This window comes from Eptatretus burgeri, chromosome 7, assembly GCF_056783735.1.
Source record: "Eptatretus burgeri isolate ZD-2024b chromosome 7, Ebu_testis_v1, whole genome shotgun sequence".
NCBI lineage: Eukaryota > Metazoa > Chordata > Myxini > Myxiniformes > Myxinidae > Eptatretus > Eptatretus burgeri.
The window spans coordinates 29184826-29206444 of NC_140967.1; the positions used below are offsets into that span (position 1 = coordinate 29184826).

The window sequence follows — 21619 nt, forward strand, 5'->3', positions numbered from 1 at the left end:
GGGCCAGAGATAACAGACTACAATCTACCACTTAATTAGCACTTCCTCTGAAGCAGGAATCACACAATGGCGTGTTCGAAAAAAAACAAAGAAGAGGAAGACATCATGGCTTTGTTTGGGTATGATCTGACATGGTGGTGAACAGCAGTCTTGAAGACCTGGAGGGAAGAATGAGATTGAAAAGAATGTGGAAATTGGTTCCACAGGTGGGGAAAAAAGAGGAATGAATGAGTGGAGGTGAGCAGTGATCCTAGATTTTTGGAGTTTCACCAGAAGAGGGTTGATTGTGGACTGTGTGCATCCTGTAGAAATCCTGGGGAGACAGCATGGAAAGAGCAGAGGGTACAAGACCAGAAAGGAGATATTAGAAGACAGAGAGACCACCAACCTGTTTGTCATGGCAAAGTGATAGGCCCATAGACTCAGCTTCATCGCGTGAGATTCCAATAATCTTGAAGGCCTGAGTTTCCCTGGCGTCAAGTGAGCAGCTATTTTAATTGAAGCCACACCAGCCACTGGAGATAGTAACAAGTTTGTCACCACTCAACCAAACATCAAGATCAATTATTTTAGTAAAGGTGTACATTTGATAAACAGATGTCATGATGAGTGGCAAAGTACGTAGGAGTAGGTGCAAAAGGTGAAAGTAGGTGAATAGGTGGCAAAAGGTGCAAGTATCAGATGATAGGACAGGTCTGTCAACATTAACGTTATAGTAACAGGAAGGTGTGGTGGGAAAGATAGTGGCCTCCACTATCAAACAAAGACTGTCGTGGAGGAAGGCGAATTTGGGAGTGGTGCCTGCAGGAGTCAAACAGGTCAGACAAAGCATGTGCTCAGGAATTTACAAGGCACTCCCACTCCCATAATTGCAAAATCATAACTTCAGGAAAGACTTTTGGTCAACTGAAAACCAGCAAGTGCCACATCAGAGTATTTCCTTGTAAACTACATGGGGAAGCCAAAAGAGAGGCACAATTAAACTAATAATAATCAGACAAATTAAAGCATTGCGTAAAATCATGTAACATCCGATGAATTTTTTGTTATTGATATCAACATAAGGATATATATATATATATATATATATATATATATATATATATATATATATATATATATACATATATACATATATACATATATACATATATACATATATACATATATATATATATATATATATATATATATATATATATATATATATATATACACATATACATATATATATATATAAAGGGTAGCCCGAAAGTTACTTTACCCCTGATAAATTTCTCGCACTTCCCTCTGTCCCTTCCCCTCTGCCCTCGCCCCCTCGCCCGCTATGGTATGCGGAAACACTGACTCGGAAGAATGATGGAGGACATACAGATACAATGACAAATTAATTATTGTAAGTAATGTATAATAAAACCTGTAAATTAAAAGAGTTCAAGAACAATGCTTCACTGGGAAGAGGTGAAGTGACTTTCAGGCCACCCTGTATATACAAATACATCTTCTTCTTGTTCTTTCGGCTGCTCCCGTTAGGGGTCGCCACAGCGGATCATCTCGTATGATCCGCATAGTGATTTGGCACATGTTTTTTTTACGCCAGATGCCCTTCCTGACGCAACCCTGGTCACCTGTTACGACACAGGGATATGTTACACCTATTTTAAACGGGATATACACCGGCCCAGTATACTGGTACTCATTTCGCCGACCTCGGAAGGATGACAGGCTGAGTCAACCCCCTGGTTTATTAATTCAGTGGCCCAACGGGGCTTGAACTCAGGACCTCTTGGATCCCAAGCCGCTGCCCTAACCACTGTGCCAACACCAGGCTATATATGTATATACAAATAAATACATATTTGTATGTACATACAAATACATATATATATATATATATATATATATATATATATATATATATATATATATATATATATATATATATTGTTGTGGTTACCAAATTCGCAAACCACCATTCAGGTCCCTTAGGTGAGGTATCTCGGTAAGTACATGTGTAGTTAGGTCCAAACCCGTTGTCTAGTGGGAATACATGTCATTTATGCGAGCTGCGACTCTTCAGGATAGCCGTTTTTCTTTTACTATCTTTATTTTGGACCAACCGCCATGATTACCACCACAACCACAACATCAACCACCAACCACAACGCCGCTGCACCAACCGCCACGACCTTCACGTCACACCTCGCAACCGTAGCATCGCCACCGTTCTTGCCCCGCTGTGGGTACCGGTGTTGGACTCGTGCAGGGCGCACGTCGAACAGCGTGTACAAAATCACGGATTTTGTGCTTCAAAAACGGATCAAAAACGACACACGCCCACTTTTTGCCGTCCAATTGGTGAGCGAGGGGCGATTTGGCCCCGCCTCCAGAACGATCGATATATGCAAATTTGTGGATCAAAAAGCCTTCACGCCCACTTTTTCTCGGGCCAATGGGGAGCGAGGTGAAAGGTCGAAGGGAGGGGGTCAAAGGCGAAGCTACGGGGGGATAAAAAGGACGGTGTTCGTCAGTCAGCAGAACGAGAAGGAGTCGGAACAGAGAGAAGAGTGTGGAAGTCTGGAGCCCGAAGCCTGCAGTAGCTGGAGAAGCTGAAGAGAGTCGAACGAGGAGAGCCCAAAGAAGAGTCCAGGGTGGAGAGTCCAGAGGCGGAGAGGCGGCAGCGGCGAAGGCAGACGAGGGGGTGCTCGCGACGGTGCCAGGAGCTGCACGCCCGAGGAAGGCCGGCAGCGCGACCTGGCCGAGGTGGAGACGCACACCAGGGATAATAAAGATCCTCTATACCCCGAGCATCAGCAACCCCCTCCTGTTTCCCCCCGCGCTGAGATAGTGCGACCAAGGGGGCCCCTTTTCCCACCCCCTGCCAGGCACTGTCCGCGAGGCCCGCGGAGTGCGGCGCCATCGCCGCTCCGCGTCTCATCACCAGACGGGTAGGCGCGACCCGGTCTCGGCCTCAGGCCTGCCTCATTCTTGGGGATTTCTTTTCCTTGGTTTTGGGTATGTGTTGTCGGCGCCGTCTGTGAAGTAGAATTGTATAAGTGTTGCCGTGTGCTCGGTAGTCGGTATTAGCTCTGCACTGTGTCTTCGCTTTTATATTTGCTTTTTGTGTAAATGGAATTGTGTTTTCTTTTTTTTGTGTGCTTTTGGTGGAATTGTATTTGTGTGCTTCCCGTGTGCCGCGAATAAATGTGCTTTATTGTTGAACTGTTCTCCCGCTTCGCTTCGTCTTTTCCCCCATTGAACCCTCATCTTGCTTCACGTAAAGGGTTGGTAGTGGGCTGGATACGCCCGATAATTAATCGAACCGTCGAGGTCGACGATAACACCGCTCGGTTATTCTGATAGTACGGAACGGGTCGCTTAAGTGGCCCGTGTCCGAAGTCGACCTGCGGCGAGGTGCGATCGCCCGGTCTACCCTCCGCGTGGGTACTTAGGTAGGTCGAATTCGGCGAGCAACCCTATCCCACGCGGGGGCTGATTGGCTCGATCGCGGTGAGACCGAAAGGTCCACCCGTGACTGGTTCCCGGCGTTACTCCGAGAGGGTCACGACTGGATTGTCCGTCCGGTGGGCGACGTGCCGCGATTCGAGTTACGTGGCCGTTCGCACGCCGGCGGGCGCGAATACCGCAACAATATATATATATATATATATATATATATATATATATATATATATATATATATATTAATTCAGTGTCACAACGGGGCTTGAACTCAGGACCTTTTGGGTCCCAAGCCACTGCCTTAACCACTGCGCCAACACCAGTCTTTTATATATATATATATATATATATATATATATATATATATATATATATATATATATATATATATATATATATATATATATATATATATATATATATATATATATATATATATATATATATATATATATATATATATATATATATTATTATAATTTGCAACACTTGAGAAAACATATATATATATATATATATATATATATATATATATATATATATATATATATATATATATATATGCAGTGTTTCTCAAGGTGGGGCTTGGCAATATTTTTGTGGGGCTTGAGGATTCAAAACTCTTTTCAAGATCAAAGGAACCATGATGTGGCTGTCTGGGGAGAGCGAAAAGAAATACCCAGACTCTACTACTTTGGCAAGGGAAGTATTGATAAATTTTCCATCATCTTATTTAGTCGAATGTGGATTTAGTGTTGTTACCAATTTGCTGCAAGCTTAGAGAAATCGACTGGAAATCACGAAACGTGCTGATTTAAGGCTGAAACTGACAAAATTGGTTCCTCAAATCAAACGAATCTGCAGCCAGCGTCAAGGGCAGGGCTCCCATTGAAGTGAGTAGCAATTGAATAAAATTTGCCATAAAGTTTTAATAAAGCCTTTTGAATACATATGTCGTATATTGTTGCGAATTCGTGCCCACCGGCGTGCGAGCGGCCACGTAACTCGAATCGCGGCACGTCGCCCACCGGACGGACAATTCCGTCGTGACCCTCTCGGACTAACGCCGGGAACTAGTCACGGGTGGGCCTTTCGGCCTCACCACGATCGTGCCAATCGGCCCCCCCGCGTGGGATAGGGTTGTTCGCCAAATTCGACCTACCTAAGTACCCACACGGAGGGTAGACCGGGCGATCGCACCTCGCCGCAGGTCGACTTCGGACACGGGCCACTTTAAGCGACCCGTTCCGTACTATCGGGATAACCGAGCGGTGTTATCGTCAACCTCGACGGTTCCGATTAATTATTGGGCGTATTTTGCCCACGACCAACCCTTTATGTGAAGTAAGATGGAGATTCAATTAAAGAAAAGACGAAGCGAAACGGGAAAAACAGTTCAACATGAGGCACATTTATTCCACGGCAAACGGAAAGCACACATATACAATTACAACAATTATGCACCAAAAGCAAATGTAAAAGTAACACAACAATTATGCACAAAAAGCAAATGCAACAAAAGAGACACAATGCAGATCTACTACCGACTACGCGAGCACACGGCAACACTTACACAGTTTTACTTTACAGATGGCGCCGACAACACATATACTCCAAAGCAAAAGAAAAAGGGCCACCCTCTACGACAAGGGGGCAGACGTGGGCTGTGGGTGCGAGACCGCGTCGAGCCTACCTGTCTTGTGATGATCCGCAAAATGGCGGCAGTGCCCCGACTCCGCGCTCCTCCGCGGGCCTCGCTGGCACTGCCTGGAATGGGGTGGGAACGGGGCCCCCTTTTCGCACTATCTCAGGGCGGGGGGAAACAGGGGGGGGTTGATGCTCTGGGGAAAGAGGATAGCTGGCTTGCTTGGGTCCCGCGACGAGCGACTCCACTGCGCCCTCGACCGCGTTCCCGGCTTCTCCTCTCTGCAGCTCCCCGACAGACCGCCTCTCCTCCAGACCCGTCTTGACTGCTGCTGCCACACTTCGCCGCCGCCGCCACCACCACGACTCGCCCGAGCCCGAAACAGAAAAACCTCCACTCTCGCCCGAAACAGAAACTCTTCTCTCACTCTCGCCCGAAACAGAAACTCTTCTCTCTCTCGAGCCCGAAACAGAAACTCTTCTACTCCCTTGAGCCTGAAACAGAAACTCTTCTCCAACTTGAGCCCGAACCAGAAACTCTTCTCTCCCTCGATTCACCCCGCGCTCGGCGCTTTATAGTCGGCAGGAGAAACCATATGCAGATTTTCGGATCAGGATCGGCTCGGGGGCGGAGCCACGCTCGCCCATTGGACGGAGGAAAAGTGGGCGTGGATCATTCCTGATCCTCGAATTTGCATATATCGATTCTACTCCGACGCCCCTGGAGGCGGGGCCAAATCGCCCCGCGCTCGCTGATAGGACGGAACAGAAGTGGGCGTGAATCATTCCTGATCCGACTTCCCCGGAAAGGCCGCTTTTTGCACCCGCTGCTCGGCGCGCGCCCTGTACGAGTCCAGGATCGGTGCCCACAAGCGGTGCGGGAATGGCGGCAGAAGGAGGAGAGGTGAAGGTGGTGGAGGGTTTATTGTGGTGGTCCCTGGCCACAGTGACACTTGGAATGGCGGTGATGCGATGGTTGCGAGAGCGAGTTGTGACGGTAAAGGTCGTGGCTGTTGGCGTTGTTGTTGTTGTTGTGAAGCGGCCTTGTGGTTGGTGGTTGTTGTGTGATGGCAGTTGAGACGTGCTTGGTTCAAAATAAAGATAGAACAGAAAAACGGCTATCTTGAAGGGTCGCAGCCCGAATGAATCACATTTATTCCCTCTAAACAACGGGTTTGGGCTAACTACACATATACTTACAGAGATATCTCACCTACGGGACCTGAACGGTGGTTTGCGAATTTCCTCAACCACAACAATATACTGTGGTGTCTCCAATCATGGTGGGGCATACGATTTTTTTGAAAATCAAAGTGGGGTGTGGGACAAAAAAGGTTGAGAAACACTATATATATATATATATATATATATATATATATATATATATATATATATATATATATATATATATATATATATATATATATATATATATATATATATATATATATATATATATATATATATATATATATATATATCATGAGATAAAAAAACAATTAAAACAACAAGAAACTGTGATTGTTGGAGGGGGTTGTGGTGGACTTTGCGAAATAAACCAAGTGTACAAGATCGTTTTACAAGTTAAAACTCAATATGTAAATGCAAAGACACGACGGTTTTAGTCAGTCTTTCAGCAAAGCAACAAACAGGACTGTAGTGCACGGAACACAAAGACACTTTTTAGGAATCAACAGCCAACCACAGTGAAATCATCCAAGTATTAAGCGACAAGAAAAATTTCGGCAAAAAGACTTCGAATAAATTCCTACTATAACTGACGAATTTTCTTTGCACTACATAATGAGACGCATTTTGTTTTCACATTTAAGAACAGTCCGTGCAGTATTTATTCATAATAGCCTTTTACAACACACCGTTACAAAGCCAGACTAAAAAAAATAAACAACATACAATAGAAACTTTTGATAAGAAAAAAATTCTGCATGTTACATGCCAGATAAATGAATCAACTACAACTACAACTACAACTACCACCCCAAGTATTCCCACCTTCTTGTGGAGTCAGCTCGAGAAAGATTTTGGTTTGCCTTTCACAAACTGACTGGTGGGCCAGACTTTGAAGTGAAGGCGATTTTGTCGGAAATTTGTTATTCATTCAGGGTATCGGCAATAACTCGCCTACTCCTCGTGAAAAACCGTGGGAATTTTTTTTAACATAAACCAACTAATGCGAGCAGTCACAACACTCAGCTTAACGTCCATCATCCGAGGGATGGTGCACTTTGTGATACAATATGCCCTTGTCTGCAAAGCACCGAGACAGTTTGTCAGATTGGGGATCAAACCCAGAAAAGACAGCTCAACGGTAATTGTGTTACCTCTGCAACATCCTGTAGGACAGGCTAAATAAATACTGTATGTACTTACACACAACTAAGCACTTTGGGGGAATCCACTCCAATCTAATTAACAAGTCCATTGATCGATTTCCTTGTCAAGGGGTGGGCTGGAATTGAGAAAAAGGCTTCTATCGCCTACGTCAGGTGATTAATGCTGCAGGATTGGTGAAGCAGCTGACAACTGATTTTCACAGCAGGTGGTTCTGTCTTTCAGTGTGCAACTTGTGGTGTCGGTAGAGGTGCAAGCAGGCAGACACGAGCTGGAGGGTAACACAACTCCGCTTTATTGCCTCGAGCGAGAGGGTGGGCGGCGGATGCCCGTAGCTCCCGCTTTATTACGTACTCGATGCACTCTACAGGCACACAACCTACAAGACACTGTTAATGACAGCACAGGCTGCTCCTGACGCCGACTGGTGCTACAAGTCCCCAGTGGGCGAGTCGTGACATATGAAGCCACAACCACGCGACCACCCCCAACCGTGACTCGGGCTCCACCCATACAGTACACTCCTCCCCACTAAAAGCATGATTATAAAATGATAATAATCAAAAAGCATTGGCACTACAACACAGAAAGCAACCAGAGCCAAAAATGGCATCAATCATGTGGTCGTGAATCAAACCCCAATGAGACGGCACAAAAGAAAACAACATCATTATCATAATGATAAGCATAATAGACAAAACATACTACGGCACAAAAGAAAATGGGCTTCATCTGCACAACCCGTCACAATAATGCCGTCGATATAATCAGGCCCACAATTCAGCCCTTTATCTCCATCACACATATATCGCGTTGGCGCGAGCGAGTTGAAACCCAAAATGAAACAGGTGCTCGAGTACTGAGTCGCACGACGAACCCAATGATGTTTGCAGACTACGCTAACCATGGCCGTTTTAAAGATATAAAGAAGCAAGTCAGGGAGCACAGTATCACTATGCAGCAGAAGCGCCCCCAGGCGGCCCATGCTCACATGCCATCCGGCGAGGTCGCGGTGACACGCCGAGACGAACCTCCCGCGCCCCCTGGCCGACAAGCTTTGTTTGTCAAAGCTTGCCTAGCTTGCCCATCCTTGCCCGTATGACAAGCTTGCTCGTCCCCCCACGGACACAAACAGGTAAACACGCTGAGTCTGCCAGACATGAGGGCGCCGCTGGCACGGAGTAGCAGGTGGGGCGGCTTTGGGAAGATAACGGCCCGGCCTCTTTATTCGCAACGATCGTCCGCAAGTTCTTCACATCATATCGATCATATTGGTCATCATATTGATTGATCCCAACCAAACACATTATGCTCACACGCGGACTGTCGGCATTTGCTTTAACAACGCTAAGCTGAATCACTCGTGCTGCGAGAATCAACTACACAACAATTAGCAATTTATGAACCACATTGCGCGTACGCCTCTTGGTTGCCACGACGTTGAAGCGACTTGCTTGCCAGTCTCCATCTGAATGTCGCAGAGGCCACCGTCGATGTTCGCGTTCCGCGAACTTCTTGAATGCGACCGGCTTGCTCCAATCCCCCGTTGAAATCGCCTGAACGACACGGGTGTGCACTGTATCACGAGCGCAGCGGGAGCGCGAGAGCCTGCCGCAGCTGGCACGGCCCCCGTTGCTCTGGAACCGTATGTCGTAGTTTCAGGAATCAACGACTGGAAACCCATGTTGCATCGTCGCGGCTCCTGCCGCTGGAACCTCGCCCTCGGGTCTCGAGGGAGGCCCGGGCTCAAATGGAGGTACGTGCCCCGAAGGAGGCACAGGTGCACCTGGAGGTACGAACTCCGAAACAGGAACCTCCTCCTCCTCCCCCGTGCCGGGCCGTCCAAGGCCACTGGCTGGCGCCATCCCGTCTAGCCTGAGGCGAGCCAGCCAGTCCTGGCCAAAAAGGGCGGGCCCCTCCCCTCGTACCACAAACAATGAGAGTAGGGCGCTTTGACCTTGGTAGACCACCGAGACGTCTGTCACAGCAAGTGGTGCAATTACCTCGCCGGTGTACGTGTACAGCGAAAAGGTCGTCTTGACCAGGTGAACACCGCGGAGGTCACGAGCGGTCCGTTCGCCCATGATCGACACTTGACCCCGGTTCTCCCATGTCCCCGGTATCAACTTGAAACACGATCGGTGCCCCATTCACCTCGACCTCCACTGTTATTGGTCTTGTCACCTCTGGACCAATTGAAAACAGGCTCAACATTGGTTGCATTTCCTGCTCCGGGCCGCCGGGATTGCTATGCCCCAGCTGCAGGCCGCTCTCCAGGTCGCTGGGGTCGTCCCGCACCTCGCTATCCAAGACCTTAACGGCGGCCCCCGCCATTCGACACACACACTTCAGATGTCCCACCTTGTGACAATGCAAACACACGGTGTTCTTATACGGGCACACCCGCCGCAGATGCTGTCCTCCACATCCCCAGCACCCCTGTGTGTTCATCTCGCCACTCGCACGGCCGCGTTATGGCGTGCGGCCACGGCCCGCACCGAAAGGCGTGCGCGTGACCTGGGGCACCTGGGTCATCGCGTGGACCCCGGGGTCACCCGACATGCCCCAGCTGGAATCACCCGTCACGTCCTGGCCGGCGATGGCGTGGACATCTGTGAGTGTCTGCTCGACAGCTGAAGCAGTCTCGACCGCCGAGTCGAATATAACATCGACCCCATGCATTCGCAGAATCGCCGACACCATCTTCGCATCTTGCAGCCCAGAAATAAAGCGATCTCTGAGTCGAGCTGGACGTTCCTCTGCTGTGAACTTGCAAGCCACGGCCAAATGCTTCACCCGCGCCACGAAATCTGCGACGCGATCCTCCGCACCCTTAGCGAGGTGATCAAACTGGTATCGAGCCAGCTGCAATGACTTCTCCGGCGCCATGTGGGCTTTCATCTTCTCTACCACATCCTGAAACGACAGCTCGTCGTCACTGGGCTTATCCGGCGCTACCAAATCACTCAGTAGCCGATAATGTTCCAGCAACGACTCCAAGTCAATACCGAGGAAACCAGGCACTCTGCACACGTCGATCCGAAACAGACTCGTCGCCAAACTGTGGTGTCGTGGTAGAGGTGCAAGCAGGCAAACACGAGCCGGAGGGTAACACAACTCCGCTTTATTTCCTCGAGCGAGAGGGTGGGCGTCGGATGCCCATAGCTCCCGCTTTATTACGTACTGGATGCACTCTACAGGCACACAACCTATAGGACACTGCTAATGACAGCACATGCTGCTCCTGACGCCGACTGGTGCTACAAGTCCCCAGTGGGTGAGTCGTGACATATGAATCCACAACCACGCGACCACCCCCAACCGTGACTCGGGCTCCGCCCATACAGTACACAACTAAAGTTGGAAGTTCCATTTTAAGCTGCAATACTATGTACAAGGTGTTTATATAGTCCTTGTGAAACATAAAAATGAACTAATTTCAGAGGTACACATCGTAGACACAAAATGTAAATGGCATATGAAAGCATAATTAACGAGAAGGGCACTCGGTAGAGCGCATACCTCCCCCACATAATGCTTGATCCACGAGAACATATTGGACCCAATAATTTTTTTGAAATATCATGTTTTTGGCCCTATCTCTCAATGGTGAAGAATCACTTGAAAAGTTTTAAAATTCTTGTATCCGGATCTGGATTTGGATTGTCACCAAAATCGAAACAATTTGGCCTCGACACACACCCGACCTGTTCACCTAGTTTCGTCCGAATCGGTCCACAATTTTTTGAGATATCCTTCTCTATATCGTTTTGGCCCGATCTCTCAATGGTGAAGAATCACCTGAAATAAATTATTAGATTTGGATCCGGATTCAGATCTTCATTAAAACTGAACCAACTCTTCCTCATTACATACCCAATGTGTCCACCAAGTTTCGTCCAAATCCATCCACGAGTTTTTGAGATATTCTGCACACAAACAGATAAACAGACAACAGATAGGGGTGATAACATAACCTACTTCCACCTTAGGTGGCGGAAATAACTAGAAACACACTCGGTAGTGCACACACCTACGCCAGGCTCAACAGTATATGTTTTGTATTCCACTGATAGGCCGGATCTGCGTCTGCACCTAAACCAAAATCTAATCGGCTTGTCCTTATCACCTGCCAAACTCATCCACCTAGTTTTGTCATAATCCATCCACAACTTTTTGAAATATCATGCGATATATAGTTTTTGGCCCAACCACTCAATGGTGAACAACAACTTTAAAATTCTCGAATCTCGATCCAGATCCAGATCTTCACCAAAATCGAAGCAATTCATCCTTATCATGCACTCAACCTTCCCACCAAGTTTCATCTGAACCCGTCCATAACTTTTGGAGACATCGCGCTTTAGATCGTTTTTTGGCCCTATCTCCCAATGGTGAAGAATCACTTTAAAATTGAGTCTCCGGATCTGGATCTTTACCAAAGTCTCATCAATTCGTCCTCGTCACACACCCAACCTATCCACCAAATTTTGGCCGAATCCTTCGACAACATTTTGAGATATACTGCTCTGTCAGACAGTATCAAAAAATATTGGACCCCACTATTCACATGAGATACGTTCCAGGAAAATGCTGCGAATAGCAAATCCATGAAGTGTGGCATTGTTTCAATGGAAAAATGGGGGGTAGGTTCCCGGCGATTTGTGATTCATGAGGGAAAATCAAAAATCCCATGAAAAATGCGAATCTGCCTGTGAAAAACCGTGAATCCACAGACAAAAAACAAAAACAAAACAAAACTGCACGAAAAAAAAAACCCCGCAAAGATGCCGGGGAAAATGGGAAAAATCACGAATACACTCATGAAAAAAGTGAAGAAAAAAAAACAACATGAATACACGAAGAACATGACTGAACGTGGAACCAGGTCACATTTTATAAACTGTGAATACGCGGATCTGCAAATAGCGAATTTACGAATAGCGATGTCCGACATATATTTGTAATAAACGTAATAAATAGATAAAAGGTAGGAAGTATAAAGGACGGTTCCCATCTGGGAGGGGGTAGTAAATCACCGGGAAAGGAAGGAGAGAGTTGAGCTATGGGACCCTAGTTGAGTTGAGCTCGGGGACCAGATTTAGTCACAGCAGACGACATCCGTGGTTGCTTAGTAACCCGTCAGGTCACGGAGTTATCCGTGGCTCATTGGCTTCAGCGTCTGAGGTTGGGAAGCAGGTCCAAGTCATCCCTTCATGAGCCCCGCGCTTCCCCCGAACCCGTACATACGTATACACACACACACACACACACACACACACACACACACACACACACACACACACAAACACACACACACACACACACACACACACACACACACACACACACACACACACACACACACACACACAAACACACACACACACACACACACACACACACACACACACACACACACACACACACTGTTGTGGGCCGGGAGTCGGGTGAGAAGACCACTAGGTGGGGGAAGACCACTATGCCGATTCCCACCAAACTCCCCAGAATTGTAGGCCGTCAAACACGGATAAATCCGTGACGCGGTGGGTCGCTTAACCGACCGTGGATGCCAATAACTCAACCACATGACCTAGGGTCCTCCCGTCTATGGGTTAATCGGGTTACCTAATTCATCACGTGATTTAATTACCGGGGAACCACGCCCTCGGTACGCCTATGGGATATTGTCCTATGGCGTATTGCCTTGTCCGAACCGGATCACTCCACCGGATCGAATCACTTTTCCAGATCGGATGCAGCCGAGCGACACTGCCAAGGATGTACCGGCTAAAAGGAATGGATCATTGGGAATAAAGTCCTGGCGAGAGTAGGATTCAGACCATGCTGGACCAATGGGAGAAAAAGACAAAGACGAGCAGGGAACATTCCTAATAATGATAATTAATTATTAACAAGCAAGCGAGGAAAGGTATGTGGCACAGTGAAGATTTATTGGGGTATGTAACGCAGGGATAGAGGAGAGAGAGAGAGGTGTGGTGCGACAACAATACAAGCAACTTAAGAAAGCAGACACAGAGCAGACTTGACGCGAAATTAATAACAGTAACAACAATAATGATCTTCTACAGACTTACTTAACAGACAGGCACCAGCACACTCAGACACACACAGAAAAAGAAACCCCAATGAGAAGGGACTTTTGCAACCAGGGAGGGAGGGGAGTTGAGGTTATGCAATCGGTACCTGGGCGCCCGATGGCACGACGTGCCACCAATATGTTTTGGGAGGGGGGGATGCTCCGTGGTGCGGTACCCGACAGGAGTCGCGTTGTCTCTGGCCCCAGCCACACGTGTGGAGACTGTGTTCTGAAGGAGGAGCTTGAGTGGAGAAGGGCAGAGTCCAGAGTGCGAGGGTGGAGTAGTGGGCGGGACCAGGTAGGTGGGTGGGGTTGACGTCGAGGCGTGGGCGGAGACTAGGAGGTGGAGTCAAGCAGCAGGAGGTGGATCGACGAGGTAAGACATTGGCGGAGACTGGGAGGCGGAGTCGACGAGGCGAGGTGTGGGCGGAGACGAGAAGCAGGAGGCGAGAACAGGAACACACCGCTTGAAAACGCACGCACCCGAGACGGAGGAACTTCTCCGTCTTTTTTGGGCCCGAAGCTCGGGGGGAGGGGGCCATGCCGAATTCAACGTCATCGCCCGAATTGGGCGCTTCCATTGGCCCCGACACCTCACGTGGCCCACCAGCTTTGGCCGGAAACCGCCTCACTTTGTTTCCGGAAAGGCCACCCCAGACCGTGAACACACCTCGCTCCGACCCCATGACATGACACGAATCGCCCACACCGAAATTGGCACATGAATCACAAGTAAATCTTCATCGGGTCTGGACCCCTTGTCTTCGGGTGAACCAACCATGGACCCGCGGTCTTCCGGAGAACCTACCGGACCGACCACGTATCCTCCATCGGAGCTGCTTGCGGATCCCGGGGGTGTTCACTCTGAGATCTTGGGTCATCGTGGACCGCACGTCGTGTCAGGTGAAGGACAGTATGGTGTGGTAAACGAGACGAGGGGCAAGCAGGGCAGAGGGTACCTTGGATTGTCTTACTGTCAAAAAAACACCATCCGTGCAGCCTCTGAAGAGGTATTTGTTCGCATGCCTTTCCAATGCAATCGGCAACACTCCCAGCTTATTGGAAGTTGAAATCGACAGTCCAGCACCTAGCGCACGTCACTCGCCGCACATGCCGGGTCTGGGGCCGGCATTCTGTGCAAATGTTAAGGTAAGTGTGGTAAAAGCCTTTGAAATGCAGTCACCCTCTAGCTCTGGCAGAAAAGCAAGTGCACACTACTCACTTTGGTGGAATATAATGGAATTCCATTCCAACTGTTACCTCATTAACCAGCAAGCAGAGCACTGTATAAACGAGTTACACCATTCTTTGGAGAGCACATTGAGCTGGCTGTCCCATCTCTCGCATTCACTGCTGGGAGTAAAACATTCAACAGACCTTTCAAAAATAGTAGGTCATCGTGCATCGGTATCTTGGCCAAATTACATATTCCTGCCCTGACCTACTTCAAACCATACCGTCGGGAATTCAAACCAACGAGTTAATTTCCTCATCCAGGAATCTGGTTTTGTTGCTTTTGGACCTCGCATGGGGGATATAATGCATGGTGATGATAACGATGAGCTTAAATCGACCTGCAATGCAAGACTGGCTTTTTTCACATCTGATGTTGAAATGAAGATGCTGCTCTGCAAGAGAATGTCCCAATTGTGATGTCAGAATCGGAGTGCAAGTTGTGGCATCATCTTGCTGATCAGTCTGTTCTTTCATGGTCTCCTCTCCCCAGTGTTTAGAGACAGCATAGTTCATCACCACCTCATTTTATTAGCCATACCAACCCATTATCTTTCTATGTTAACTCACCTTGTCCTTTAAAATGCACCATCTCTCTTTCATTCAGTGTGTGTGTGTGTGTGTGTTTTCCCCTTTATCCCCACCCCCGTCTCCATTGGTTAAGCAATCCGTCACTTTGTTGTGCAGCTCTTCAATGAACCATGACCAATGTATCAAAAAAAATGAGAAATAAAAGGTATTACAGTGCTTGCACATTCATAGCAGACAGAGGATTGAAAAATTGAAAGAGAGTATGTGGAAGTGACGAGCCCTTACTGTATTGTGACCTCATCCAGCTTGCCGGTAACAGGAATGCCGTAGAACTCTTGCATGGTGCTAATGGCACGAGTCAAACTTTTGGACGAGCGAAGCGTCGAGAGCTGCAGATCTCCGGGAGGCAAGTATCCATATCGCTGTAACCACGTCTGCAAGGAGACAACAAACGGTCATTCTCAATCAAAGAAAAAGTTTGTGCTTGCGAGAATCCACAATCAACAAACTTTGTCCTTCCCAGACGACGGCGAATCTGCAGTGGCCGAAACATCGCCACAATATGAGCCTTCGCCTCATGGCAAAAAAGCCACAGATTGGATGCGCTTTTCTGCTTTCCACTCTGCTGTTCTCACAATTTTGATGATGATTGTTAATCCTGAAATATTTGATTTTTTTTTTTTTAGCCTAAACATGTATAACCGAGGCTGAAGTTGAGCTAAGCCGTTGATGTAAAATTAGCACGCTGTCCGCAATGTATGACACACGGAAAAGGAAGGTCCGTTGGAGTTAATACTTGTGTATACAATGTATCCTTGGCATACTTAGTACATTTTCCTTTACAGAGGTGCGTGTACAGTTTGTACAATGTGTGAATGGGAGTGTGCCCACCCACGTCGTGTGCCCCCTACCCGTCGTGTGCCCACCTACCCGTCGCTTTGCTGATGGGTTCAATCAAAAGACAGCAGGTTGTACTCCACAAATGCCATTGCATGTCGATCTATGAGTCTCAATGATGTAAAATGAAGCGAAAAACCAAAAAAATAATTTCTAAAAAATAACATTGTTTTTGTTGTTGTCATTATGGTTGCTGCTGTGCTACTTTTGTGTCATTTTAGATATTTTTATTTTGCATCGTGAAATATTATGATGTATAATCTTGTGTGCACCTTCTGTGTCTGTTTAAAGAGTTCCTACAGTCGTAAAATAATAAATGTTACCGTTAAAACCACTACATTAAGCTCATATTCACGCTTATTCTTCAATATTTTCAATATCTTCAATATCAAAACAACCATCCTGAAGATTAAATGGACACGGATTATGGTTCCAAGTAAATCCATTATTCGCTTTCCAACGGTACCATTTATATTATTCGATGACAGCAGGAACCGCTAAAGCTCGAGTTTCATCAAAACACACACACACACACACACACACATACACCTTTTCTGGGAGGATTCATAGTTAAGGTACCACAAACGAGATCAACTGCCTGGTAGGGCGAAGCTCAAGTCCTTCCAGGCAATTACTATATTATAGTTGGTGGTACCTTTTTATAGCTACTGTAAAAAAATTGCAACTTTATGTTCATAAGGGTAAATATAGAATGTCAAAATACATTTTTTTGTCAGTTAATTCCTGAGTGTCTGAGTTAATGGTAAATGAAGCAGAAAGAAAAAAAGGCCATCACATTCCTGGAAAGGATAAAACATTCCTGGAAATAAATGAAATAAATCTCATATATTAAGTATCAAAAATGGATTTTACACTAAATCCTGAATGGTTCAAGTTTACATTCAATCAAACGAAGGGACAGGATTCTTTACGGAGTGTCGGTGCCACCGAAGTGGTTCCTGAGCACAGGCTATGCTGGATGGTTTGCCTTTATCTTCCTGGCATTCAGTCAGGCCAGGAATTTGGAATATGACCAGGGTGTGTGCGATAACTCACCTAATAATAGAGAAAGACTGGGCTTTTTAACAGCCACCAACAAACGGGGCTGGCTGGCAGGTCCTCTGGCTTAATGTCCATCTGAGGGACAGCGTGCACAATGATGCCTCACCCTGCCTGCGAACCATCAGGATGACAGTTTCTAGTTGGGTTTAGATCCTAACCCAAGCTAGACACCTTAGAGGTAAATTCATATCCTTATAAGCTATCCTGCTAACGCAAAGTTTACAATGGTTTATGAAAAAAAAATTAAAATTGCAAAAATGTAATAATACAGTGTTCCAAAAAGACCTGGACAGCTTTGGTTGTCAATATATTGTTACGGTTGTGGGGGTACATGGAGGAATTTAATAGTAAAGTTAGGATCGAATAGTTGTTTGGTCCGTGGACATGTAGGAGACATCTCAATGTAATTAAGTTGGGAAACTGAGCTTGTGTTACTTGTCACCACACGGGGGGGAGGGGGAGGTGATGCATTGTCAATTAGGTCTTCTTCTTCTTGCGTATGGCAGCGTAGCTGCCGGGGTACGGGGTAGCTATCATTTATTGGAAGCTGACTGTGTCGCTGATGCAGTGCCCCTCTACCAGTGTATACTGGTGCTCATTTCGCCGACCTCAGAAGGATGACAGGCTGAGTCAACCCCCTGGTGTATTAATTCAGCGGGCAATGGGGCTTGAACTCCAGATCCTAGGATCCCAAGCTGCCACCCTAACCACTAAGCTAACACCAGGCTGGTGTCAATTAGATAAAGATTAGGCATAAGTTCCCCCCGGTATGAAATTGCCCCCGTGACTTTTCCCTCTGTTTTTGTATTACAAATCAGCAATGATGGAGTTGCGCTTTTATCACAACTATAACAAAAGCTAGGCAAACGTATCGAGCGGGCGGGGGCGGAAGCCCCACCCTCCCAGGTTTCGTGCGAGTAAGCCACGCCCCGGAGGTGGAACGGTTGTTTGGTGTGATGTCAGGAGAGATAGGGAGCGAGGACGTTGTTGGCTTGGTTGGGACGAGTTTAGAATGAGGGACGGACGCGGTCGAGAGAAAACATAGCCAAGGATATGGCCTGTAAGAACAGGGCTTTATGGTTGGCTTTCGTTCGACACATGAAGAAGACGGCACAATTCTTATAGTCCTGCTGAGGTGAATTGGCTCACGTGCTGAGCAAGACGCTAACCCTCGACTGTTCGGCTGGGCAATGAAGTGTCTGTTTCTGGGGAGGGAGGGAGAGCGTGCCTCATGGCCTGATCACGGGGTCTTAGAAATCGTCTCATTGGGTGGACGATTGATGTGAATTGACAGGGTGCAGAAGAGGAACGGTCGGCAAATTCGCTCATGAAAAGAAGCTGCACAGGGTCTCTGAGCCTTGGTGTTGAGTACTGCTCATAAATTGCCCGACGTACGTTTTCCTGCTGTGAGACAGCGGCTTGACACCATTTTTTTGGGCACGTCTACACGTGCAGGACGAAGTGTCTCGATTCCAAGTTCCACAAAGACCCTCTCTGGACCAAGCTAAGTACCAGAATAAAGGAAGGATTTTTTTTTTTAATTTTGTTTCCCCTTGTCTGTATTTAAGGCTGTTTGTAGAGGTGCCTCGAATTTAGGATGTATTTAATTCATGTTATTATTATTACATTCTGAATTATTGTCCCTTGTAAATATTTGTCTATCTTCATTAAATCTCGCATTTATTTTAAGTTGATGTGCCCGTGTATTTGTCATGGGGTTCAAGTATAAAGCCCCCCTGTGCATCCATCTATGCCTCCGTCACTCAGCCAGTGCCGCACCCAGTCCTTCCCGCACACGTTATACTCTCCGAGGATCAACGTGTCCACCTCCAAAAGCAAACTGCTCGGCTATCCAGGCTGGCGGTGTTATCAGCCCATCCACCACAATTCGGGTTGGGGGATTAACGTTAACCGCCAGTACCCCGACGATATTTAGAACCACAAATGATACAACAATACCCTTTGGTATATATGATACAGAAACTCATAACATCTTGTGCACACCATCAATACACTTCAATGTGAGCTCTGTTTGTCACGCGCAGGACATCAAGGTGGTACACGAGTTCTTGTCATGTTCGGCTCAGGATGTTTGCATCCACCAGTGCACACGCAGTTGTGATCCGAGAGAGTAGATTCTGCAGGTTTGCCATCTTGGTGCTGTTGATAACATCAATAAAACATGTTGTAGACAACATCAAACCCCCACAGAGAAAAAAAAATCAAGGGGGGGGGTATGTCTGGTAATCATGGGGGCCAGGCTTTTTATCCATCTTGGCTAATTCAGCGACCTGGAAATTTTTCATTCAAGACGGCTCGAACAACTAAGGCCCAATGAAGGGGAGCGCTGTCTTGTTGAAAAATGATAACGGGTTGCAGGTCTTCAATATGTGGGAAGGTGAATCCTTCAAACATGTTCATGTAAATTGTTGAGGAAACTGTATCCTCCAGAAAAGAAAAAAAAAACGGACCAACCAAGCAGTCATGGAGAAGGCCACACCACACATTGACCTTTGGACTGTCGCATATGGGTTCAATGACCAAGTCAATGAAAACTTTTTGAGTTTCTGTATAATATAAAACAAAGGGTATCGTTGTATCATTTGTGGTACTAAATATATTAACAACCAAAGTTGTCCAGGTCATTTTGGAACCCCCTGTAGTCAATGCTCTGTGTTTTTTTTCACTCAATATAATGCTCTATAAAAAGCCAGTCGCTTAGATACAGATACTTTTCACATCAATCCCAGGTGTTTTGATCAAAATAAAAAAAAAAACATTCCACTGCAACTTTCAAAATCAATAACTTTGCAGCTTATGAACCAAAGTGGGAGAGAAAATCTGATTATTTGCACTCTCTCTGTATCCCTTTCTAATGTTGTGTTTGTTATCCCTTCAATATTCACCTCTTCCTTTATAGACAAGGTACAGGTGGTTTTACATTTGAAAATAAAACATTTACAATTTTTTTTTAAAACATCACATTATCAAATCAATGAATATTCGTGAAAGCTGATTTTAAAAAATTATTTTATTGAACTTCAGTTCACATGGAAATGTCAAGGACAAAGATAACCCATTTCCTCCCCTTCCATCTCCAGTCAATTTCGTCCGTGTCCTTTGTGGTTTATCGTTTATCAAAATTCACAATGAACAATGGGAATCAGGAAGGAAGACAATTCCACACAATGATCTCCACCAAATGTATACATCGTAAAATCCATCCTCATCACACTGCTGCCAATTTTCAAAAGATCTGTTTTTAAATTTATTTTGAATTTCTTACAGATGCTAGGGCTCATAGAGGAGCTGTTACAAGTAGACAGACACATGAGACACCACCGGACTTGACTTCAGACGAACACAGCTTGACTTCAGGTGACCTTTGGGGAAGCCACCTAACTCCCCAGTGGATCCCGGGTGTCAATGAAGCCATCTCGTGACGTCGTTTTCCTCCGTACAGTCAGCTAGGCAATTAAGAAGAAATCTCACCCCTCATATTCCCCACCACCAATCTGCAGAGCCTGCAGAGTTTGTCCACCCTCTATCCTCTAAAATCTAAATGCTGAGCAGAAAGCGAGGAAGCAGCACGTTTGGTGTGACCCGGCTGGTGTCAGAATCAAACTTTGAATCTTTCTTCTCGGGTTATTAAACAGGGGGATCAATTCGGAACAATTGATTATATTTATTAGTCAATGAAGAAAGAGCATAACCGGATTCACACATCAAGACATATTATATGTACCGCACGTATGTCATACCCTTTAATGTTTAACGCTGCTCATTCATTAATATTCCATAGATCGAGCAAAATTATTACCACCCACTCTATCTTATGAGCAATTCTTTTTATTTCTACGTTTCATAGATTAATTAAAATCTTTCATTGTTGTAAAAGTGCAAACATTTTTTTATAGGATGCTGGAGTTGAATGGATAGCTTGTTGTTTAATGGTTAAGGTGGTGGAATTAAGATCTTCGAGTCCTGAGTTCAAGCTCTTGTCGTGCTGTTAAAATAACACCAGATGTGTTGACTCAGCCCGTCATCCTTCCGCGGTCAGCAAAATGAGTACCAGCTTACTGGGAAGAAAGAGCCATTCGAGTATCCTGCGTCCGAGTGGCGACCCATCCAGGATTGTGTCCCCTGCGCAAAGAAAATCTGCTTCAAAAAAATAAGTCTCAAGACACAAAAGGAGTGGTTCTTCTCCTTCTTTCGAGTTGAATGATGGAGTTCCAAGAGCGAGAGCGGTTCATCTAAATACACCGACGAGGGAAACATTCTCAGTGGCCTGTGTTATGAATCATTTCTCGGTCTTAATGCTCACGTTGCTTTGGTATC

General features: G+C 46.3%; 1 protein-coding gene across 2 annotated transcripts in view; it reads right to left on the reverse strand.

Moving 5' to 3' along the window:
• Positions 1-21619, reverse strand: part of LOC147022911 (matrix metalloproteinase-14-like) — an 89924-nt gene that overhangs the window by 33771 nt on the left and 34534 nt on the right. For both annotated transcript variants that reach the window (XM_085887871.1, XM_085887870.1), the window contains exon 2: positions 15608-15756. In XM_085887871.1, the coding sequence (XP_085743997.1) occupies positions 15608-15756 (149 nt within the window). The remainder of the gene's footprint in view (positions 1-15607; positions 15757-21619) is intronic.